The 18,074-nt window shown below is 40.4% G+C and overlaps 1 protein-coding gene across 3 annotated transcripts in view; it reads left to right on the top strand.

Moving 5' to 3' along the window:
- NBAS (NBAS subunit of NRZ tethering complex) overlaps nucleotides 1-18,074 on the top strand; it is a 498,058-nt gene that overhangs the window by 448,192 nt on the left and 31,792 nt on the right. For all 3 annotated transcript variants that reach the window (XM_075269168.1, XM_075269167.1, XM_075269169.1), the window contains one exon: nucleotides 11,735-11,863. In XM_075269168.1, the coding sequence (XP_075125269.1) occupies nucleotides 11,735-11,863 (129 nt within the window). The remainder of the gene's footprint in view (nucleotides 1-11,734; nucleotides 11,864-18,074) is intronic.

Here is an 18,074-nt window from a genome sequence, read left to right as displayed (position 1 = left end):
ACTTAGATACACAGTACAGACTGAATAAACTAACAGCAGCGAATATATCAATAGTAAAAATAATGTAAGACGAGTAACAAAAAATCCATCCATGTACGTTAATGGAAGCCATACCAGCCGCCTCGTATTCTCCTCTCTATGTGGAGTCTGAAAATTTCCTTCCAGCTGCTTGTGTGACTTTTACGTGCTGGATGCCATTGTTCCCCAGCAGTCATATTCTTTATATATTATAAATACCCGCTTTATTGATTTATGCGGTTATCACGATGTGTTCTCGCCTTCGCACTGTGAAGAGAATCATAATGTGATAGAGTCTGGATGGCAGATGATGCCGCCCTGTGAGTACAGATGGGGCTGCTATCATATTTGTCCCGAAATAAACAGATTTACCTACAGTATTATGGTAATAATATAATGTCTTACCCCATATGAACCAATCACATTAGTATAGATATACCATATATTGTGTTATTTTGACTTTTATGACAGTGAATGGGATGTAGGTCGGGGGCTTGGCCGGGGATAAAAGTAAAAACCTGACATCAGTCAGTGCATTGAAATTCTTATATGTGTTTTTTTATTTGCATGTTTTTGTCCCATGGATCCATATGTGTCGTTTTTTAACCCAAACATTAGATACTTGTATAGTTCATATATATGTAAGTTTGTTTTTGTTTTGTTTTTTATCATTCTTTTTAAGTGACTTTACAAAAACTTTAAGGTTAAAGGTGTTGTGCCATTTCAGACACCGACCACCTAGCCACAAGATAAGAGTCAGGTCGCTGGGACCCTCAGCCATCAGGAGAATAGGGGCCTGAAAGTCCTCTTAAAACCTCTCTGTGGAAGAAGCACCAGTGTCCTTATCTGATCAGAACAACATTCACTAATATGGGGCTGCCAGAGTTTGTAGTCCCGGCAGCCTTGTAGAAGTGAATGGAGCGCAGGTCACACAGTCGCACGTGCTGCATTTTACGAGGTGGATGCCGGGGTATTTTTTGGCCCCGGTTCCGCTAAACACTCTGGAACTCTGGCCAGCAGGGAGGTAATGTCTGGTCCAGAGATGTATATTTGAGTGTCATCAACATAACAATGGTATTGAAAACCATGAGATTCTATTAGTTGGTCCAGGCCGAGGGTGTAGATGGAGAACAGGAGGGGATCTGGGACGGAGCCTTGGGGGACACCTACAGAAAGATGGCGTGGCGAGGAAGTGGTATGCGAATAGGAGACGATGAATATGTGGTTGGTGAGGTATGATTAGATCCAAGAAAGGGCCAGGGCTGAGAGAGTTTCTAACAGGAGGGAGTGGTCAACTGTATCCAAGGCAGAGGAGAAGTCAAGGAGGAGGACGACAGAGTAATGGCGCTTGGCTTTGGCGGTTAGAAGGTCATTAGTGACTTGTGTTAGGGCAGTTTTAGTGGAGTGACGGGGTCTGAAGCCTGACTGTAGTCTGTCAAAGAGCAGGTTGGACGAGAGATAGGAGGATAGTTCGGAGTGGATATGCTGCTCAAGCAGTTTTGAGGCGTACGGGAGCAGTCAGATGGGTCAATAGTTGGCTGGAGAGGAGGGGTCAAGGGATGGATTCTTAAATATAGGTGTGACTGTGGCGTGTTTGAAGGTGGAAGGAAAGGATCCATTGGTTAGGGATAGGTTGAAGAGATGGGTTAGATCCGGAGTAATGACTTAAGTGAGTTTGGGGATGAGATGTGATTGGATCGGATCAAGCGCGCAGGAGGTGAGGTGGGATTTAGAGATTAGGGAGGAGAGCTTTTCATCAGTGATGGTGGAGAAACAGGTTAAAGATGAAGAACAGCAAGCACCAAAATATAGACACATCTGTAAGTAACAGTTGCACCCAAGCCCTGGGTGCCCAAATGCCACCTTGTCTAACGCGTGACACATGACTCTAGATGGGGCCCTGCTATATATTTTGCATTTGGAACCGAGAAGATATAAAGTTTCACCTCGCCTATGAAATTACTTGTTCCAGTCCCCCTTATTTCACTAAAGGATATGAGCGCACATCTTGGAGCATCTCTAAGGGCTAGTTCACACGTGGGCAAAGGGGAGGTTTTTGACAGCGGAATTCGCTTCAAAAACCTCTCCTTTAACATGGTGGTCTATGTAGACCACTAGCTTTTTTTTTCCTCCTAGCGTTTTCCGCCTGAAGAAGCGACATGACCTTTGTTCAGGCGGAAAACGCCTGAAGAATTGCATAGAAGTGAATGGGAGGCGAAAACCGCGCGGTAAAAAAACGCGCGGTAAAAAACCGCGCGGTTTTTTGCACACAAAACCGCGCGGTTTTTTGCAAAAAACCGCGCGGTTTTCGCCTGCAGTTTCTATAGCACATATAGGAAAAAAAAACCCTAGCGAAAACCGCTAGCGAAAACCGCGTCAAAAACCTCGTCAAAAACCGCGTGGAATGCAAAAAACAGCGTCAAAAAAACTCCTCGAGGTTTTTTACCTCGCACAAATAAGCTAGGCGGTTTTCACGTGTGAACTGACCCTAACAGTTAATATCACTTATTAGAAGGATTGTCTAACACAATTGCTATTCATCGTTGGAATAAAATTACACTTTTATGTCTAGATTTCCATACACCACATGGGGAATACATTTCTTCTAGGTTGCCTCGACTCGTTCTTTCGAGCAGATTAATTTGCCAAGGCCAATTGCTCGGGAGAAGTAATATTTTCACTTTTAAGACGTAGAAAAAAAAAAAGTTTCTTTGTGATGGGTGATTGCCAAGTGCATTGATGGAAGTGGACTCCGTCTACACCTCCGGGCGCCATACTATGGAGCAGATAATTATAGCTTGTGAGGATTTTAATGAACACTACCATGAAAGGGACCTCCATCTTTCTTGCCTTTTGTCCGGCTCCTACATTCAGCCTCTTGAAATCTCTACAGGCTGAGAGAGACGTTTTTTCGTTTAGGGTCGGCAGTTTTATTTCGCAGAGCTCAGATGTCACCGGCATGAAAGCAATATATTTGTTTGGCTCTGGCCCAGCGATTCTTTTCTCCCTGTGCTTTTTTAACAAAGCGCACCACATTTGCCATCTCACTGAATTTCTATTTTTGTAGTCTTCTCTATAATTAAATAGCTGCAGTATTTCATTTTCCTCTTCACATCTCATTTGGTAATATCATTCATTGCAACTCTTAGAAAGAGTCTATCTATAGTTCTGCTTTGCACTTAAAGTGACTTTTTGCAGCAGCCCCATTAAGTACAGGGACGGGCTGCTGCAAAATCTGCAGATCTGAGACTCCTTATGTGTGCAGGGGGTGCACATAGGAAAAGGTTCATGACATCAGAAATGCTATGACCAGCCGTAATACTAATAGACAGAATGTCCCATAGATGGCAATACAGTTGTATTGCCGTCTATGGGACTTGTAATCAAGTGACTGCAGGTTCAAGCCCCCGGGGGGGGAATAAAATAGTAAAAAAAAAAAAAGCTTTAAAAATATATAATAAAAATATAAAATAAATAAAAGTTCTAAATCACCTCCTGTCCCTAGAATATATATATAAAAGTAGAAAATCATATATCATAAACCACCGGGTTTTTTTTCAATACAAGGTGATCTAAGCAATAGATATTCCCCAAAATGGTATAACTAAAAATTACTTCTGGCCCCGCAAAAAAAAACACTCTATGCGTCCCCGTACAGCTGCAGGGTCACCTGTCAATGTGGCCTTGCAGCTGTTGCAAAACTACAACTCCCATATATTAAATATTTTACCATTTTTTGCTTCAAAATTTTTTTTCCCTATTTTCCTCCTCTAAAACCTAGGTGCGTCTTATAGTCCGAAAATACGGTAGTTTTCCCTTAGGATTGAGTCATAGGCTACTTTTGGTGCCACTAAACAACTTGGCTTCCTAGCAGGAGACTCACAAAAGCAGGACTCCTAGCCCCAGCTGTAGACTCACACACACTGCCTGGCATTTCCTGCCTCAACCTGCCTGCACACTCCTTACTGTCACCTCAGGAGTAGCCCTCACTCTACTCACTCACATTTACATATAGCTTTCCACTATATAACACATCACATTGTCTGTATCACAACATACACAATACAACACATCACATGGTCTGTATTACTACATACACAATATAACACATCACATGGTCTGTATTACTACATACACAATACAACACATCACATGGTTTGTATTACTACATACACAATATAACACATCACATTGTCTGTATTACTACATACACAATATAACACATCACATGGTCTGTATTACTACATACACAATATAACACATCACATTGTCTGTATTACTACATACACAATATAACACATCACATTGTCTGTATTACTACATACACAATATAACACATCACATGGTCTGTATTACTACATACATAATATAACACATCACATGCTCTGTATTACTACATATACAATATAACACATCACATGCTCTGTATTACTACATACACAATATAACACATCACATGCTCTGTATTACTACATACACAATATAACACATCACATTGTCTGTATTACTACATATACAATATAACACATCACATTGCCTGTATTACTACATACACAATATAACACATCACATTGTCTGTATTACTACATACACAATATAACACATCACATTTGCTATCCCACCAAACTTTTTAAAGCACTTTTACAGTTTCACACATCTGTGTCCGCCCAATTCTCAAATCACCGCAGACGAAGTCGCGGGTAAAAGCTAGTATAAAATATACTGCAAAGTACCTGATTAGATTTTGTACTTTTATACCTTGTCATGGTATACCTATTTGTAATGATTCTTTTGCACCTGTATGTTCGTGAGAAATTTATATGATGAATTCATTTAAAATAGATTCATATATTTGAAACATAAAATATAATTCATTAATGTAGTATTGCGATATACTGTACGAGGGATAAAACTCTTTAAAGGGACTTAAAAATACGGTAGGTGTAAATAAAAATAAAAAAAAATCAAATAATAAAAATTCAAACTGTCCAAAATATAAATGAATTTATCCTGTATGATAAACGCCATAACATAAAAACATAAAAATAAATTAAATTAATTCTGCAAATTACTTTGTGAATTGTTTCCTAAAAAGAATAAGAATAAATAAAAAGTTTTCAAAAAGTCATATTTGTCCTAATAGAAATATCAGCATGTCCCACAAATAAGAGGCCGTATACAGCTCTGTAAACAGAAATATAAATATGTTATGAGAGGACGGTAATGCAAAGAAAATTGTATTTTGAAAAAAAAAATTTTAAAGTAACAGAAAAAGTTATATAAATTTGATATAGCTGTCATAATACTGATCCACAGATTAACAATAAACTATCTTTTTTACTGCCCTAAAACAAATATAATAAAGTTACGCAACTGAAGGTTTTTTTTTATATCAATTCCACCCTCTTTGCAATTTTTTCTGGCTTCTCAGTATATCCTTTAGGAATTCTGAATGCTGCCAATATAAAGCACAATTTTTCCCAAAGTGAACAAGCTCTTATAAGGAAAAACTGTAAAATACTGTATATACTCGAGTATAAGCCGAATTTTTCAGCACAGTTTTTGTGCTGAAAAAGCCCCCCTCGGCTTATACTCGAGTCAAGCAAAAAAAATTATTTTTTTTTTTGGGAGGGGGTGTCTGACTAGCCGCAATAGTAATGTATAGAATCTCCCATAAAACAGTGAATATAATAAAAAAATAAAGTAAATAAAAGTTCTAAACCACTTCTTTCCCTAGAATACATATAAAAGTAGAAAATTACTATGAAACACATACACATTAGGTATCCCTGTGTCTGACAGTGCCCGGTCTACTGAATATAGGGGATCTGCAGTGCTCATGTTCCGTCGGGAAGGGGTTAATAGGAGCACGGCAGATACCCTATATTCAGCCAGACTGAATTCCAAGTGGGGGAAAAATATTGTCCTCAAGCTCAGGAAAGTGGCAGACAGACAACCAAAACACAACCTCCCCTTCCCCAGCATCTTTGATTCTTGAAATTTTCCAATAGCTCCTGCATTTTCCCCCCTCGGCTTATACTCGAGTCGATAAGTTATCCCAGGTTTTTGTGGTAAAATTAGGGGCCTTGGCTTATATTCGGGTCGGCTTATACTCGAGTATATACGGTACTTATTAAAAGCAGATTGTGAATGCTACCACCTTTTTCTAATCCCTATGTAAATTCTGACTGAATTTTTTTTTAAAATTTTTTTATTTAGAGGGCGTTCACACTACCATTGGTGTCTGCTCAGCAGTGTCCGTACAAGATTTTAGCAACGGACACTAGCTTTTCCGTTTGCAATTTCCATTCATTTCAATGGGATTTTATCTCATGTCTTTTAGTGTCTGTTTACAACCATGTCCATTTTTTCAATTGGACAAAAAAATCCTACATGCAGGACTTTTCTGTCTGTTCGAAACAAACAAACAAAGAGCTCAATGGTGGTCTATATTACCCAAGTCTTCACTGCTGACATGAATTTTAGGAGTTTCCAAAGTACATTTTCTACAATTTTTTTGTCCTTTGCAGAGAGAGTCAAATTGAAAATTCCTTTAAGTCAGGTAAGCTACAATACCAGACACAGCTCATTTACAACATGGATCTCCACTTAGCCTGATGTAGATTATACAGCATGACCGCAGTTGGGAGGAAGGATCTCCGATAGCTCCTTCTCACACTCCGCCTCAGGGTCCTAGACCTGTTATCACACCACTTCTATTACACACCACAATAGTCAGAGTGTAATAAAAGTGCCGTGTGAAAGTTTGTGTGTTTGGATGTTTGCATGTTTGTGAGTTCGGATGTTTGTTCCTCAATCACGCTAAAACGCCTGGACGGATTTGCGTGCAATTTTCAACAAACATAGTTTTCCCTTAGGATTGAGTCATAGGCTACTTTTGGTGCCACTAAACAACTTGGCTTCCTAGCAGGAGACTCACAAAAGCAGGACTCCTAGCTCCAGCTATAGACTCACACACACTGCCTGGCATTTCCTACCTCAACCTGCCTGCACACTCTTTACTGTCACCTCAGGAGTAGCCCTCACTCTACTCACTCACATTTACATATAGCTTTCCACTATATAACACATCACATGGTCTGTATTACTACATACACAATATAACACATCACATTGTCTGTATTACTACATAAACAATATAACACATCACATTGTCTGTATTACTACATACACAATATAACACATCACATGGTCTGTATTACTACATACACAATATAACACATCACATGCTCTGTATTACTACATACACAATATAACACATCACATGCTCTGTATTACTACATACACAATATAACACATCACATGGTCTGTATTACTACATATACAATATAACACATCACATGCTCTGTATTACTACATACACAATATAACACATCACATGGTCTGTATTACTACATACACAATATAACACATCACATGCTCTGTATTACTACATACACAATATAACACATCACATGGTCTGTATTACTACATACACAATATAACACATCACATTGTCTGTATTACTACATACACAATATAACACATCACATTGTCTGTATTACTACATACACAATATAACAGATCACATTGTCTGTATTACTACGTATACAATATAACACATCACATTGTCTGTATTACTACATACACAATACAACACATCACATTGCCTGTATTACTACATACACAATATAACACATCACATTTGCTATCCCACCAAACTTTTTAAAGCACTTTTACAGTTTCACACATCTGTGTCCGCCCAATTCTCAAATCACCGCAGACGAAGTCGCGGGTAAAAGCTAGTATAAAATATACTGCAAAGTACCTGATTAGATTTTGTACTTTTATACCTTGTCATGGTATACCTATTTGTAATGATTCTTTTGTACCTGTATGTTCGTGAGAAATTTATATGATGAATTCATTTAAAATAGATTAATATATTTGAAACATAAAATATAATTCATTAATGTAGTATTGCGATATACTGTACGAGGGATAAAACTCTTTAAAGGGACTTAAAAATACAGTAGGTGTAAATAAAAAAAAAAAAAATCAAATAATAAAAATTCAAACTGCCCAAAATATAAATGAATTTATCCTGTATGATAAACGCCATAACATAAAAATATAAAAATAAATTAAATTAATTCTGCAAATTACTTTGTGAATTGTTTCCTAAAAAGAATAAGAATAAATAAAAAGTTTTCAAAAAGTCATATTTGTCCTAATAGAAATATCAGCATGTCCCACAAATAAGAGGCCGTATACAGCTCTGTAAACAGAAATATAAATATGTTATGAGAGGACGGTAATGCAAAGAAAATTGTATTTTGAAAAAAAAATTTTTTAAAGTAACAGAAAAAGTTATATAAATTTGATATAGCTGTCATAATACTGATCCACAGATTAACAATAAACTATCTTTTTTATTGCCCTAAAACAAATATAATAAAGTTACGCAACTGAAGGGGTTTTTTTTATATCAATTCCACCCTCTTTACAATTTTTTCTGGCTTCTCAGTATATCCTTTAGGAATTCTGAATGCTGCCAATATAAAGCACAATTTTTCCCAAAGTGAACAAGCTCTTGTAAGGAAAAACTGTAAAATACTGTATATACTCGAGTATAAGCCGAATTTTTCAGCACAGTTTTTGTGCTGAAAAAGCCCCCCTCGGCTTATACTCGAGTCAAGCAAAAAAAATTTATTTTTTTTTGGGAGGGGGTGTCTATGACTAGCCGCAATAGTAATGTATAGAATCTCCCATAAAATAGTGAAAAAAAGAGAAGAAGCTTTAAAAAATATAATAAAAAAAATAAAGTAAATAAAAGTTCTAAACCACTTCTTTCCCTAGAATACATATAAAAGTAGAAAATTACTATGAAACACATACACATTAGGTATCCCTGTGTCTGACAGTGCCCGGTCTACTGAATATAGGGGATCTGCAGTGCTCCTGTTCCGTCGGGAAGGGGTTAATAGGAGCACTGCAGATACCCTATAGTCAGCCAGGCTGAATTCCAAGTAGGGAAAAACCCAGTCCTCAAGCTCAAGGAAGGGGCAGACAGACAACCAAAACACCCCCTCCCCTACCCAGGACCCAGCAACTACTGCACCCAAAAATTCCAACCATTTTCATTTTTGAAATTTTCCAGCAGCTGCTGCATTTCCCCCCCTCGGCTTATACTCGAGTCAATAAGTTTTCCCAGTTTTTTGTGGTAAAATTAGGGGGGTCGGCTTATTTTCGGGTCGGCTTATACTCGAGTATATATGATAGATAGATAGATAGATAGATAGATAGATAGATAGATAGATAGATAGATAGATAGATAGATAGATAGATAGATAGATAGGTTTCGGAGGGCAAAAAATTTTGCTACAATGGGTTCAAAATAATTTGTAAGTTCACGCCGGACTACAAAATGGAGCCAAACTGTTGTCTGTTTCCAACAACAACCAACAGAATTTTAGAATCATCTGCGTATTTAAAACAATGTAAACTATGTACAAAACAAGAAGTGATGTGATATCTGTAGTGAAATTTCAGTTTTATCACAGTTGTTATACAATATTTGTCTTTGTTACTATCCATTTGAGTTTTATGGATCCAGATTTAAGGTTTTTGCTTGTATTTCTTTATTATGGTCGCCATTTCAGCAGAAACATTCTGTAACTGGATGTGATGCGCCGGTGTAATCCTGAGGATATTATAATATAGGGCGATATAATGACCTGCCCTAACTTTGAACTAAGAACAATGTCTCTCCGTCTCTGCGGTGCTGCTCCGGCTGCCTATTATTCCATCACAGTTTCCTGTCTGTACAGTGTTCAATAATTTAAATTCACACCTGAAACTTTTCGAGCGAGGTAACTCTGTTCAAAGGTTTTTGTATTTATCATCGTATCTGCTTGGCCTTGGAAGTGCCCTTCATTAATAACCTATTTAAATGCAGGCTGCGCATGCAGAAAAAGTAAATGGAATTAATTAGGTCCTTCAATGTGGAACTATTTTCAGAGTTTAAAACTGGCAAATGAGCGCTGAAGTGTCTCCGTATTAAAATTTTCACTTTTCTACTTTTTTTTTTTTATAAAGTCTGTCGATCAAATATACTAGCTATTGATTTAGTCTATCGTATTAAAGGGTTAATCCTATCTTGCCAAATCATTTCAAGGTGGGACTAGCTGCCAGTCCTCTCCACCGGGATGAGCGGCCCTATTACTGTACACAATTTTTATGTATAATCAAGTTTTATTAAGGGTTTTTCAATAACAAGGGAAGGGGGTCAACAATGTAGAGAGATAACACAAAAAGTGAGGCACCCAGGCCTCAGAAAAGCTGCGGGTCAAGGGGTGCCCCCGACCAGCAAAACATAATATGCAAATATGATGGTAGGCAGATGAAGCCGTATAGGCAACGTAAAGGACAAACAACAAAAAAAAAGGGGGGAGGTGGGGAGGGAGGAACCAAACGGGACAAGGGGGAGACCGACAAAGACATGGAAACTGAGAGGAAAGAGGGGGGAGGAAGACCAAGAAAAGAAGAAAGGAGCTCAGGAAAAAGAGGTGGAAAAGTCAGAGGATTCCTGGAACACCACCCAGGGTCGCCAGAGAGTTTCAAACCGGGAGGGGTCTGAAGAGTCCTCAGCAACCAGGGCTTCCATCCTCCGAATAAGGAGAAACTCTTGCAGGAAGTCAAGCAAAGATGGCGGGGTAGTACTGCGCCAATGCCTGGGGATAACAGCCCTGGCGGCCGCGAGAAAGGCACAACTGGGCAAATGGAGGAAGAGGGGGGTTGCCAGCAGCCTGACGGAGGCGAACATCTTTGCTCCTATGCCAGCAAAGGAATCTATCAACCTCACAGCCCAGGGGGAACATGTGGTTATCAAAAAGGGTGTCAAAGGGCCAGGCACGTGGGTTAACTTTCCAGAGGAGCACACCAGATCCCAGGTTTTGAGGAAATGGAGGGAGAGAAGGTAGTGGCAAGAGGATTTCGGACGGAAATGTACCGGAAACCACGGTAAGGAGGGGAGTGAGGGTGAGATCAGGTCAGCACCGACATCCAGTCGGCAGCTAGCCGTATTTTGGTAGCCTCCACCTCAGGTTCTGGTTCAAAAAACCCAATGTGAACTTACCCTCACTCTTCCCTAGCAGTCTACAATCCCAGTAGCCCCAAATCCTCAGGACCTGCTGAGAGTTTTTGTATGAATAGCCAGAGGATTGCAGAACTTTTTTGTATGCCGATTTCTGACGGATCTCTAGACAGATACACAGCACATATGTGAACATAGTCGTATGAGATTACCGTGGATTATGAGGTCAGAACTCCCCATAGGAATGAATGAAGCACATAAGGCACTTGGATGTTATCTGAGTGTGATCCAAGTACCCCATTGTCCCGCACACTCGGCTGTATACATGAGGCCTTACTCTGCTGCTTTGGACCAGACCAGAGTGAAGACATCCTTTAGGCCCTGTGTGTAACCATGACCACCTACGTCGATATTTGCAGCACTCCACTTTTTAGAGCTCTCCTCTCATTTAACTTCTTTGTTTGATCGTGTTTTATTCCCATTATTGATGTCGGATTTCTTTTTTTCCTTTGAAAGGAGATGCAATAAAAGACACATAAATGCAGCATGTATAAAGTACAGAATGTGGGCCATTGCTCGGACTATACACATAATACATGCTGTCACTCTCTGTCTTTGCAGTGTATAGGTGCCATCTGCTCGCTGTTGTTACAGAACGATATGCTGCTGACATCACTGAAGTTATATATTGAGAGCGGCGATTCCAGTCTGCACTCCAAGGCGCTGGAGCTTCTAACTGCAGTCACCAAGGTATGAGGTGCTGGGCACTGCTCACATACTAATGTATTGTAATGTGCTATGTCATTACACCCTTATAGGGATCATCATCCAGCATAATGTCCATAGTGTCAGCTCTACAGGGCTAGGTGTGGTGAGAGATACATGTGAGATCAAAGCATAACCACATATCAGATAGATACGATAGATAGATAGATAGATAGATAGATAGATAGATAGATAGATAGGATACAAAATATATATATGACCGCACCAGTATAGGTATAGGGTGCTCACCAATGGGAAAAGGATATGTCCCGTTCAATATAACTCCAAAAAAGCAGGCGGCACCCTCATACTGCGACGTTTCAAGCCAATCGTAGAAAAATAGATAGATAGATAGATAGATAGATAGATAGATAGATAGATAGATAGATAGATAGATGGCACTGGGGAACACAATTTTTGTTGACTTAGATCTGACACTTGTTTCAGACTTACTTTTAGCTCTTGTTTCCAAAAATGACCCCCGTTTTTCTCTAGCACGTCAAGTTTTTAAGATACAGGATACCCTCCATTTTTCGTGAAAATCTTACAAAATATACACTTACATGACAATGAAGCAGAAATTAATCTGAATATACTAGAGTTATTTTCTTCCTACAATTGCTATTTATTGCTCAGTTTGGTCTACTGTTTTAGAAGTAGTAAAGTTTTGACTTGGAATGGTGAAACTGCCACAGATGTAACAAAACGAATCAGGGCTGTTGAGGCACTTACGACGAGAAGATGAAGCCGCAGACATGATGGAATGGAAAGCAAAAAAGTACTTATGTCTATAAAAGAATAAATTCTGTTAACTGCTTGTCTACGAACAAGAACTCACAACAAAATTCGGAAAACGATAGCTATCTAGACCAGGGGTGGGCAATTTTCCCATGGGGCCACATTAGAAGTTGGAATGGTTTCAGAGGGCCGGACTAATATACTTAAGGCTTCCCGCACACGACTGTGAAAACAGATCCGTGTGCGAGGCCTGCTCTGTTCTATTCTGTGGTAGTAGACTAGAACAGGACACAAGATGTCTGGAGCGCAGGGCACAAAGCCTGCCCATTGCTCCATCACAATCACATCCCCCATTACAGCCCCCCTACACACACAGTGCAACATTGCAGCCCCCCTACACACACAGTGCAACATTGCAGTCCCCCTACACACACAGTGCAACATTGCAGCCCCCCTACACACACAGTGCAACATTGCAGCCCCCCTACACACACAGTGCAACATTGCAGCCCCACTACACACACAGTGCAACATTGCAGCCCCACTACACACACAGTGCAACATTGCAGCCCCCACTACACACACAGTGCTACATTGCAGCCCCACTACACACACAGTGCAACATTGCAGCCCCCCTACACACACAGTGCTACATTGCAGCCCCCCTACACACACAGTGCTACATTGCAGCCCCACTACACACACAGTGCTACATTGCAGCCCCCCTACACACACAGTGCTACATTGCAGCCCCACTACACACACAGTGCTACATTGCAGCCCCACTACACACAGTATACTGCCTATCACACCCCCGCCCGCACAGTATAGTAACCATGGCGCTCCCCACAGCCCGACACTGAGTACTCACCTCTCAGCGTCTTCTCCCAGTCAGTCGGGACAGTTATGACGTCACCACACGCGCGGGAGACGGGTGCACAACCTCCCACCACCTTGTCGCATGCGTTACCAAATAGCCTAGCGTGGTCACATCAAGATACGCTGTAGAGAAAAAACTTGACGTGATAGAAGAAAAGTAACTGCAGATTTGAGTTCAGCATGTCAATTTCAGTGTTAAACAGCTCAAAAATTTAAAGAGGACCTTTCACCACTTTTGGGCACAGGCAGTGTTATATACTGCCAGAAAGCTGACAGTGCGCTGAATTCAGCGCACTGTCGGCTTTCCCGATCTGTGCCCGGTGTGAAGAGCTTACGGCCCGGTACCGTAGCTCTTCTATGGTCAGAAGGGCGTTTCTGACCATTAGCCAGGAACGTCCTTCTGCCTCGCGGCGCCTATCCCGCTGTGCTGTGGAGCCGGGAGGAACGCCCCCTCCCTCTCCTGATAATGCTAGTCTATGGACGAGCTGTGTGAGCAGAGGGAGGGGGCGTTCCTCCCCGCTCCACAGCACAGCGCGATAGGCGCCGCGAGGCAGAAGGACGTTCCTGGCTAATGGTCAGAAACGCCCTTCTGACTGTAAAGCGCTACGGTACCGGGACCGATAGCGCTTTACACCGGGCACGGATCGGGAAAGCCGACAGTGCGCTGAATTCAGCGCACTGTCAGCTTTCTGGCAGTATATAACACTGCATGTGCCCAGATATGGTGAAAGGTCCTCTTTAACTCAACAGAATTTTTTTTTTTGTTCCCCTGTGTAGATAGATAGATAGTTATGAGATAGATAGATAGACAGACGGACAGACAGTTAGATAGATAGATAGATAGATAGATAGATAGATAGATAGATAGATAGATAGATAGATAGGAGATAGATAGATAGGAGATAGATAGGAGATAGATAGATAGGAGATAGATAGATAGATAGATAGATAGATAGATAGATAGATAGATAGATAGATAGATAGATAGATAGATAGATAGATAGACAGGTAGATAGATAGACAGACAGACAGACAGACAGACAGACAGACAGACAGACAGACAGACAGACAGACAGACAGATAGATAGATAGATAGATAGATAGATAGATAGATAGACAGGTAGATAGATAGATAGACAGATAGATAGATAGATAGATAGATAGATAGATAGATAGATAGATAGATAGATAGATAGATAATAGACAGATAGATAGGTAGATAGATATGAGATGGATAAAGATAGATAGATACTATAGAGAGATAAATAGATGCTATAGATTGATTGATAGCTAGAGATATTATAAAATAGATAAATGTGAGTTAGATAGATAATATAGATACTATTGATAGATAGAGATGAGCGAACAGTGTTCTATCGAACACATGTTCGATCGGATATCAGGGTGTTCGCCATGTTCGAATCGAATCGAACACCGCGTGGTAAAGTGCGCCAAAATTTGATTCCCCTCCCACCTTCCCTGGCGCCTTTTTTGCACCAATAACAGCGGAGGTGGGACAGGAACTACGACACCGGGGGCATTGAAAAAAATTGGAAAAAGTCATTGGCTGCCGAAATCAGGTGACCTCCATTTTAGACGAATAGTGGATTTCAAATCCGGGTCATATGAGAATGTGAACTTTGTGACTATGAGACAGGGATAGCTGTACAGGCAGGGATAGCTAGGGATAACCTTTATTTAGGGGGGAATGTTATTAAAAATAACTTTTTGGGGCTCTATCGGGTGTGTAATTATGATTTTTGTGAGATAAACTTTTTCCCATAGGGATGCATTGGCCAGCGCTGATTGGCCGAATTCCGTACTCTGGCCAATCAGCGCTGGCCAATGCACTCTATTAGCTTGATGAAGCAGAGTGTGCACAAGGGTTCAAGCGCACCCTCGGCTCTGATGTAGCAGAGCCGAGGGTGCACTTGAACCCTTGTGCACCCTCGGCTCTGCTACATCAGAGCCGAGGGTGCGCTTGAACCCTTGTGCACACTCTGCTTCATCAAGCTAATAGAATGCATTGGCCAGCGCTGATTGGCCAGAGTACGGAATTCGGCCAATCAGCGCTGGCTCTGCTGGAGGAGGCGGAGTCTAAGATCGCTCCACACCAGTCTCCATTCAGGTCCGACCTTAGACTCCGCCTCCTCCAGCAGAGCCAGCGCTGATTGGCCGAATTCCGTACTCTGGCCAATCAGCACTGGCTAATGCATTGTATTGGCATGATGAAGCAGTGCTGAATGTGTGTGCTTAGCACACACATTCAGCTCTACTTCATCGGGCTAATAGAATGCATTGGCCAATCAGCGCTGGCCAATGCATTCTATTAGCGTGAACTGAGTTTGCACAGGGGTTCTAGTGCACCCTCGGCTCTGCTACATCAGATTGCTACATCTGATGTAGCAGTGCCGAGTGTGCATCAGATGTGTAGTTGAGCAAAACTGACTCAGCACTGCTAAGTCTCTGCATTCGCATAGGAATGCATTGGCCAGCCTTCGGCCAATCAGCGCTGGCTCTGCGGGAGGAGGCGGAGTCTAAGGTCGGACCTGAATGGAGACTGGTGTGGAGCGATCTTAGACTCCGCCTCCTCCAGCAGAGCCAGCGCTGATTGGTCGAGTTCCGTACTCTGGCCAATCAGCACTGGCCAATGCATTTCTATGGGGAAAAGTTAGCTTGCGAAAATCGCAAACTGACAGGGATTTCCATGAAATAAAGTGACTTTTATGCCCCCAGACATGCTTCCCCTGCTGTCCCAGTGTCATTCCAGGGTGTTGGTATCATTTCCTGGGGTGTCATAGTGGACTTGGTGACCCTCCAGACACGAATTTGGGTTTCCCCCTTAACGAGTTTATGTTCCCCATAGACTATAATGGGGTTCGAAACCCATTCGAACACTCGAACAGTGAGCGGCTGTTCGAATCGAATTTCAAACCTCGAACATTTTAGTGTTCACTCATCTCTATTGATAGATAATTGTGAGATAGGTATGATAGAGATACTATAAAATAGATAGACGTGAGTTAGATATTATTATTAGATTTTACATAGATACTATAATTGGATATGATGGGAGGATAATGGATAGATGCTATAGATAGATGATATAAATAGATATGAAATACATATTAATGGTAGATAAATAGAAGCTATATATAGATGAGAAATAGATGTGAGATTGTATGAATAGATATTTTGTAGATCGATAGTTACTATATATATAGATGCTATAAATAGATACCAAAATAGATACACTGTATATGAAATAAAAACTATAGATGTAGATACTGCAAGTAGATCCTATAAACAGATGTAAATAGATCTGAGATACTATGGATAGGTTCTATAAATTAGATGAATGTGACATACTATACTATACTATACGATGCTATAAATGTGTATAGATAGATGTGAGCGTGATACTGAAGATACATAACCAGATTCTATAAACAGACATGGTAGATAAATAGGAGACACATGCTATAAATAGATGTGAGATACTGCAGACAGACAGACATGGATGGGGCTCCAAAGCTGAATAACAGAGAGATATTTGGAAACTGTGCATCATGTCTACAGGGTACTGAAATTATGTTTATGACCACTTTTCCTAAATTTAGCCTTAACACAAAAGTTAAAGTTACACTTTGCTACGTCTGTATATCGCTAGTTCAGTATGTCAGGACTTCCATTTACTGACTATACGGCGATCCTTTCCTTTCTTTCCATATGCAGTGTATAGGAGGTTATAGCGAGCTGAAGTTGTCAGGTTCCAGGGCCTCATGACTTGACGTTACATAGGCGCCATCTCTGACTCATTTGCAGTAATAATTACAGGCATTCAGGAGACATTTTCGCGGTGATTGAAGGCACCTGCATCGCAATCTCTATCACATCGGTGTTTGGCTCTTTGCAATCAGGCGGAGATATTCTCTAACCAGATCCTGTATTGTTTATCTGCCAGGTGAAGATTGCTCCTGTATACTAGACCTGGTGAATCACTATATAGACACAAGCGTAAAAAAATACTATATCTATAAGCCTTTCCTTCTATCTGCATATTTTACACAATTCTGAATGCTCTACAGTTAACCCATTCCTACTAAGTTCTATACTTGTTCATCAGAGCGGTCACCAGGAGAGCCCAACTGTGACTGACAACCTATTGGCAGAGGCATCATATAATAGAAGCAAATTGATTTTACAATATACTGCAATGTGTTCGTAGAACAGTATATTGTATGAGTGGTTAGACCCCAAAGGTAAAAAAAAATATATATATATTGACAATTTTAAATCACCCCCTATGTAACACGTTACATAGCTCCATTCGTGGAAACAGTACAAAAAGTTACTGGTGTAAATATAATGTGACGCAAAGAATTTTTTTTATTTATCAAAGTTTGTTTTTGTCCTTTTATACTATAAGAAGTGAACGTCACACTTGAGTTGTGCTGTGAAATTTTCTTTGTTTATTCGTATATACAAGTAGAGTAAAACGTTTTTCGGTATGAAGATACCGTCATCAGACTCTGGATGAAAGTTGCAAATAATTCGAAAAGGCATACATCAGAAATTG

This window comes from Leptodactylus fuscus, chromosome 3 (genome assembly GCF_031893055.1).
Source record: "Leptodactylus fuscus isolate aLepFus1 chromosome 3, aLepFus1.hap2, whole genome shotgun sequence".
NCBI lineage: Eukaryota > Metazoa > Chordata > Amphibia > Anura > Leptodactylidae > Leptodactylus > Leptodactylus fuscus.
The sequence above is the reverse complement of the archived record's forward strand: the minus strand, read 5'-3'. Positions and strand labels throughout refer to the sequence as shown.